General features: G+C 28.1%; 1 protein-coding gene across 1 annotated transcript; it reads right to left on the reverse strand.

The window, feature by feature from the left end:
* Positions 1-4,937: 4,937 nt before the first annotated feature.
* On the reverse strand, positions 4,938-7,270 carry LOC105851048 (alcohol acyl transferase 1 allele GSa-like). Its single transcript, XM_004513857.4, has 2 exons — positions 6,778-7,270; positions 4,938-6,042 (listed from the first exon to the last, which is right to left on the reverse strand). The coding sequence occupies exons 1-2, from the start codon at positions 7,204-7,206 to the stop codon at positions 5,149-5,151; spliced, it is 1,323 nt and encodes a 440-aa protein (XP_004513914.1). The 5' UTR covers positions 7,207-7,270; the 3' UTR covers positions 4,938-5,148.
* Between the last annotated feature and the right edge of the window lie 1,079 nt (positions 7,271-8,349).

Below are 8,349 nucleotides of genomic sequence, written 5' to 3' on the forward strand. Positions count from 1 at the left end.
TTTTAGAAGATTAAGTGTGAAGTAAAATCATATTCTTTAGTAGCTTGAATTTCGGGAACAAAATTCTTTTAAGGTGGGTAGAATTGTAATTTACCAATATTTCCACATGTATTTTATATACCTACACTTATATCTTAGTAATTATCTAGAATTACTTACGCCAGCTCAATTGATAGTGGGAATGAGATGAGGCGGTACTTATCCCTCAGGCATTCCTCTTCATTCTCATCTATTTTATTTTCATGTTTCAAAAATAGATCACCGTGGGAACAACACCTTAGCTACAACGGAGCCATTACTATAATGAAAACTATCTTGAAGTCTTTGATTCTTCTTTTTCGTCATGGTTAGTGCTTTCTCCACTATATATCTTCTATTTGGATTTTTCCTTCAACCTTAACGTCAATCATAAATTTTGACTAAAACTACAAATTAAGTTTAATTATAATATGTATTTTGTGTAAATAATTATTATATCTATGTCTATAACGCATATTCTGATCGGATAAATAATATATATTAAGTTGAATTTAGTAAAATTGTTTTATATTCTTATTTGATATAACCATTTAGATATATTTTTATAATAATTCTAATTTCAAAAAATGGATATGATTTTCTATTAAAAATTAAAATTCAATTTTATGTTTTGTGAAAATTTCTTTTATCCTGTATGTAAACTTTAATTTCACCTAGAATAGATAACCAGAATATTCCATTTTAACCATATAAACATCAGTTTCGTAAAACAAATAGAGGTATTATATAGTAAATGATATTTAACATATTTGTTTTTGTTTTAAGTTGGATTTATTCATATTAATTGGCTAGTTGAAAATATATGATTGTGAATATTATAATTTTTTTTATTGTCAAAAATTTTAAATATTGTTAGTTTTAAATATATAATCCAATTTACATGGACATCATTATTTGTATATAATAATTGTATATTATATATATTATATGGTACTTTATTTGTGATTTTATTATGAAGGATAAATAATTTATTTTATTTGGGTTGCTTGTTACGTCTGCAAATTGTTAGTTGCGATGATCGACAAAAATGAGATTTGGAATTGATAGGGTATTCATGTTCGGTGTTGCTCCAGAGTTCCTTATGCCTCGTCAAGTTGTACAAAATCTCCAATCGAGGTATGGGGTGAGAGTGAGTTCGAATTCATGAGTGTAAAATAAGTGAGATGAACGGGAAAATGGTATTTCTCCTAATTCATTCGAGGCTCGCTACGTATGGTTCAAGCCTTTTGAGTAATAATTGACGAATGAGAAAACTTGAATCTGGTGAGGTTAAAATATGAGTTAGAAACTTTTATAGGGTGTTGTTTGATTTAATTTTGAAGATCGTGTGGTAGTTGAATTATTGCATAATTGTGTATTTTATTTATTTTCTACTTTGTTTATATCCATCCTAGATATTGTTATATGATATTAAATATGATGAATTGTAATTGTTTGTGTTGTAATTGACGTGGTGTGTGTGAATAATCTAGTATTATTATTTGTGAGTGAAAACCCAATATTGTTGGAGCTTGTGTATTATGATGATAAATTTTGAATTTAATTCTATGACTATGGAAATATGCAATGACAATGTATATTTGTTGACTTATGATGTTATCACCTTGATGAATATCACAAAATGTAAATTGTGTTTAATTGAATAGTGACGAATTCAACATGTGTCGATGATGGTTATCTTAATGGGGTGAGTACCCTAAGGTAACGAGGGGAGAAAATAGATCTTATTTCTTTGAAGTGGAGATTATCTTGTTATCATATAGGTAGGGCCTGACAAGTCTAGTGATGTTGGGAAAGTACAATTGAATGAGCCTGATTGTGATGGTCTACTGTTGAGTCTTAAGGCAAGATTGTTAGACCTTGGAGGTATTCAAGTGGGGAATTCCTAGGTGACTTGGAGGTAGCCCTCCAAATATCGGGAGCTACCATAGAACACCCTTGTGTGGTGGCATAGTACCAAGCTTCATAACCAAGTACTTCAGAGTTAGTTAGAGAGCTTAGAGAGCTTTAAAAAATGTCATTTTTCTATATGAGGTTAGATGAGTTGAACGAGAAACAAAGACATTTATCTCTATCGTTTGTTTTATTTCTAACCAACAATTAAGAACTAATCCCCTTAAAAAAATTTATAAAAAAAACGAAAAACAATTAAGGAATAATAGTTACCAACATTGTAACTAATTAAGGTACCCCATTATAACTAAGTAAGGTACCAAACTAAGTTGTTTATTTCTATATGTTGTTTACAAATTTAATAGATATATGTTGTTTATTTATGTACGTTGTTTGCAAATTTAATAGATATAATCTACTAATTAAGGACGATATTAAATGATTTTTAATTAATAAATTTTATTGAAATGTTTTGTACAAGTGTGAGTGTGATGTATTGAACTTTATATTTTAAAAACTAGTAGTGCATTTTACTTTTTTTTTTTTTTTCAATTTGGATTTAGGGTGTCACAATATGTCCATCAATCTCCTGGTTTCGAAGATCAAAAGAAACCAAACCATGTCTTTAAACTTATTAAAGCTTTGTATGGACTAAAACAAGACACTAGAACCTAATATGAAAGACTAAGTACCTTCTTAATCAAAAAATGTTTTTTTAGAGGCAAAATTGATACTACACTTTTTAGAAACAAATGATAAAAATGATTTTCTTATTGTTCAAGTATATGTTGGCAACATCATCTTTGGATCAACAAATGAAAAAATGTGTGGGGAATTTTCAAGTATGATTGGAAAATTGAGAGATTTTCTTGTCTTGCAAATTAAAATATATGAAAATGGAATCCCATGCATCCATCATCAAGTTTGGACAAATATGAACAAGAAAAATCAATTTATGAAAAGGAATACAGAGGAATGATAGGTTAATTACTATACCTAACTACAAGTAGGCCATATATTGTTGTTCTTTTGTATTCTAGATAAAAAAATAGAGTTGCTTGAATATTATTATGTTAATTTGTATGGAAATGCTGCTAATTAACATATTATGTCGATCCGATAGTCTTGTTATGATTTACTTTATGAATATTAATTGAAAATGAATAATGGTTCTAGTTGTGATTCTCAAATGTTGGATGCCCACATTAGTAAGGTTGAGGATGATAGTTTAGAAGACTATGATTTGCAAGTCAGAAGAAAAAAAAAACAAAACACAAACAAAAAGAGCTAGAACTTCATTTGTCAAAATAGAGTTGGATGTTTATTTAGAGGAAGAAGTTTTTCCAAGAAGTCCATATTTTGATATTTTCTTTTGGAGGAAGTTGAATGGTGTTAAATATCCAAAACTTCAAGCTATTGCAGAGGATATATTGGCAATTTATATTTCAACAATAGCTTCTGAATGTGCATTCAGTATAAGCGAACATATCTTAAGTCCTCATCGAAGCCGACTTTAGTGGGCTACTTTAGATGCATTGATGTGTGCTACAAGTTGGTTATGGAGCGTTGAGAAGAATATTATTTCTTTTAAATTATTCATTTAAATTTGAATATCTTTGAAATAGCTAATAGTTTTGTAAATCTTAAATTATCATTGTTTATATTGTACTATATTGATATTGATAGGTGATTTGAATTCTAAAGTGGACATTAAAAATGTTATTTTAATCAATGAAAATGAGTCTGACGATGAAAGTATTTTATTCTCTACAGTCTTTGATTTGAATTGTTCATGTTAAATGTTAATATTTAACTTTTCTTTTTAATATAGTTGAATTGTTGATCAATGGTTTTACTGCAGTTTCCAACTCCCACCTTGAAGATGAAGATGATTGTTAGAAAATGCTTATTTAGAACTTATTTGTTTTGATTATTTGGAATTTTTGTTATTTTGATGGATTAGTTTGTTTTTTAATTTGGATCTTTTGTTCGAATTGATATTTTCACTTCTAAAGTGCTTGAAGATTATGAAAATATTGTGATTTGTAGGAAATTTAAACTAATTGAGATATTATAACTTTATTATTATGATAATTGGTATTTTAGAACTTTGGTTGAATGCTACTGTTTAGTCTAATTATTGATTATAATTTGATACTATGAATAAATAATTTCAAAAACAAAAGTCACTTTTTTTTTTTAATAAAAGATACCAGATTTTGGAGTGGGGGCGGGGATGGGATGGGGAAGTCTGTCCCTGTTGGATGTGGATGTTAAAAAGTCATCCTCCAGATGTATGGACGGGGACATGAGAGGTATTGAAGTTGCAGGTGCGGGATTGATAATTTTTAATGTGTCTCGGTCCAGCTCCGTTGCTATGCCTAAAACTGACTATAAAACAAGTTTTGGAATTAGAATAGTTCTGTGCATTTATAAAAAAATAAGACTCTTCTTTATGCTTGGGTGATCCCAAAACCAATTTTAATATCGACCAACTTGAAATTGTTTTTCCTCCAATCAAATAAAGGTGTTCCACTATGGAAAATTTTTAGTACTCTTTCTATCATTTTATTTCCTTTCCTATTTTTCAAACAAAGTAAAGTATTAAAGAATGAATATGTCACATAGACGAGATAGATTTTACTAAATATTAATTTTAATTTAATTTGAAATAAAACATTCAAATAATAAGTTTTGGAATTAAAATATTTTTGTCCATTTATCAAAAATCAAAGACTCTTCTTTATACTTGGGTGAGCCCAAACCAATTTTCATGTTGACCAACTTGAAATTGTTTTTCCTCCCATCAAATAAAGGTGTTTGACTATGGAAATTTTTTAATATTCTTTCTATCATTTTATTTTCTTTCCTTTTTTTAAAACAAAATAGAGTATTAAAGATTGAATATGATAGGCGAAATAGATTTCACTAGTTTACTCTAATTTAATTTAAAATAAAACATTAAATAGATAAATTTAAAAAAAAAAAAAAAGAGTCCGTATATGTTAATGCAAATTCAGAATATCATTATTCAATTGTGTAATGCACTTAAATGTAAATATTTGATTACATATATTATAAAATTAATTCATACGTTCGTCTCCAAAATTATTTTTCTTAAGAATTTTCAATTTTCCTAAGAATACATAGAAATTATGATTATGATATTACTATTGAGATACTAAATTATTAGTGTTAATTAACCACACCATAATCTTATTCATCTTGTTCCCAACTCTCTATCTTCGTCATATAGTGATGATATTTGTCCACCAAATTCTTGGGAAATGGAGTAATAACTCTAACTGCATTAGGATCTCCAATTACAGGTAAAAGTAAGACACCAAAATTAATATCAAAAGTGTCCACATGAAAAGGCTTCCCTTCTCCAAAATCCAAATCTTGAATCCCTAATTTATTTAATTGTGATACAAAAACATTAGTGGATTCATTGACAATTAATGTTTTGTCCTTCAACAAATCAATCGATGACCTAATATACTCCTCATCATCCAAATAACTCTTGGCTTGTTGCACACATTTTATACCGTGATCTAGATTATTAGAATTCACTAAATCCTTCACTGTGCTCTCAGCGGAAACGAGAACAAACGCATTCCCGTAAAATCCTTTTGGAAGTTTCAATTTCTTTCTAATATTTGCAGTGAAACAAATATTCACAACACGTGCGGGAGATAAGTTTAATGCTTTTGTAACGGAGCGCCATGTATGTGCTATTATCACTTCAAAGTCTGTGACGTACTTGAACAATGACGTTGTACATTGTTTCCTTAAGCGAAGTATCTCGTTGGCTCCAAAGGTGATTGATGTATGGACATTTGTCTGGGTTAGCAACCACATGAGAAAGTTTCGTTCAGGATTAGTATCTCCCGGTTCTTTGATGTATACTGGGTGAGGGAATTTTATTTGTGGAGGTTCTCGAGTTTTCAATATTTCTCGATTATGATAAGGTTTAATTGTCAAATTACTATTGGAATTTTTGGTAAGATAGGCCCAATCATTTAGAAATTGTGATTTACCAGTGCCATCCCACAAAGCATGATTTAACGATATGAACAAGATCATTCCTCCGCAACTAAGCTTTGTTACCTAAGAAAAATTAAATTATTAAGAATGCTTATATAACATACACACAAAGTCAAACTACTCATGTCTTTATAAAAAAACTTGCTTTTATCTTTTGATGTTTGAAAAATAGATTTTAATATAATATTAAACAAAGTTTCTTTGAAGAAATAAATTAAAAAAAATTTTGGTTTTAAATGATCTAGTTGAAAAAATTGCTCTACTTTTTGTTTAAGAGCGGTCTAAGTAGTTAAAAAAATATCTTTCAATAATAAACTAGTTAAAGAAAAATATATATTTTATTAATATTATGTATCTTAATTATCTACTATGTAAAAATTTGAGAAAAAAATTATAATACACTTATATAAATCATATATAAGATAAATTTTACTATTTGATTTAATTAGTTGTAACTCATCAATCAGATAAAAGATGTGTTTTATTAATACTGTGATTTTTCAATGTTTTCTACATTAAATGAACTAAATTATAATGCTTATGAATAAAATTAGTCATTTTCACTAAATAGTAAGTAAAAAGATATATATATATATATATATATATTATTAGTATGATATATTTCAAATATCTCCAAAAATAAAAATTTGAACAAAATGATAATATCCAAAATTTGAACTTTATGATATAGATGTAAAGAAAACATATATAAACATCTAAAACCAAAACTCCAACGCTTGCAATATGCATTTCATGTTTAAATCAAATGACTGTGTTAGGGGATTCACATGTTCTAACCTGAATTAGAAGAAGAGGATTATCTAACATTTTTTTAGTATTCCCCTTGCACTTAAGTTTCTTCAATGACTTATGTTGTGTCATGCAAGGAATGAGTAATTCTTCAGCAGTGATATCCATGGAAGCCTCAGCAAACAAAACACCTTCTCCATTGCAATCCACCACCAACTTGTTCTCATCCTCACTGCTTGTCCTCAACCTCCCAGCTAAAGGGTAGTAATCCACCAAAACTCTTGATAGAGATGATTTTAAAGTATCTACCTCTACAGATTTCTTGAAGATATAAACATAATGCATGTAAAACCTGATGTACATTAGGTCATCAAGATTAGAGAGATAGAGGGAGTGATTTGGTGTTGGTGCACATGGGGTGATTGTAATTGGTGGCTTATAATTGTAACAATCTGGAAGATCAATGGATTTTGACATTTTTCTTTCTTGTGTACGAGTGTTAATTACTTTTCAATAACTTATAATGATGATAACGAAAAATGTGAGTGTTAGAGAAAGAAATATCCTCCTATTTATAGAGGAGAATCATAATAGAAGAAGTGGTAGTTGACTCTCAATTAGAGCTAGAAATATGCTAGTCCAAGCTAGGATTTACTAGGCATGAGTATTTCTTATAAAAAATTTTGAGTCTTGGTAAAAGACTGGTATAACCTGTTGATCTGTTTAAAAGTCTGTTTCATATTAACATTTTTAATAGATAATAAAAATATATTTAAGTAAGTTAATGAGTTAATATGTCGATGAAATTAAGTTCTATTTTGATATTTAATATGATATTTTAAAAAATATGACTTTATATACATTCTACTTTTAATTTTATTTTATAATAATACATTTAAAATGAGATCCGCTAAACTAGTTTTTTTTTTCTCTCTAAATACATTTGGCTAGCTAATTTTTAGTTGACAAAGAAAAAGAGACGTAAAAAAATGCAGTTGCTATGTTAGTTAGTAACCCAATTAATGCTATACTTTATTAGAGAGCTTTAAATCACCTTACATTTTTCCATAAAAGGAAAGAAAAACATTTAAGGATTAATAGTTACTCACATTGTAACTAATTAAGGTACCCACACCACATTGTAGGGGGTGCACCTTGCATGCCTGATGCTCCCTAATTTAAGCATATGTATAATATGTCAAGGGGAAATAAATTCTTTGATACATTCTTAATTTTATCTTTTTATAATTTTTCTACTTTTTATTTTGTAAATTTTTAAATTTAAATCTGGAGCTTACAAGGTTTGAAACTAAGGACTTGAATATAACGATGATAATGAAAATGCGACTGTTAGAGAAAGAAATACCCTTCTATTTATAGATGACTATCAGAATAGAAGAAGTGTAGTTAATTATGAATCTATTAACTACTCCCTTAGAATTACTTATTTAATCATCAATTCATTCGTATTAAAAAAATTTATTAATGAAAGAAAAAAAGTATAATTTTTTGTTAAATTATCTTTGTTATAAGTAATATTAATTAAAAGGTATAATTTTAAAAGAATTTATTTCTGCATACAGTCATTTTATTGTAGGACGGAGAGAGTATTTATTGCTT

The sequence above is a fragment of the Cicer arietinum genome, chromosome 4, assembly GCF_000331145.2.
Source record: "Cicer arietinum cultivar CDC Frontier isolate Library 1 chromosome 4, Cicar.CDCFrontier_v2.0, whole genome shotgun sequence".
Lineage (NCBI taxonomy): Eukaryota > Viridiplantae > Streptophyta > Magnoliopsida > Fabales > Fabaceae > Cicer > Cicer arietinum.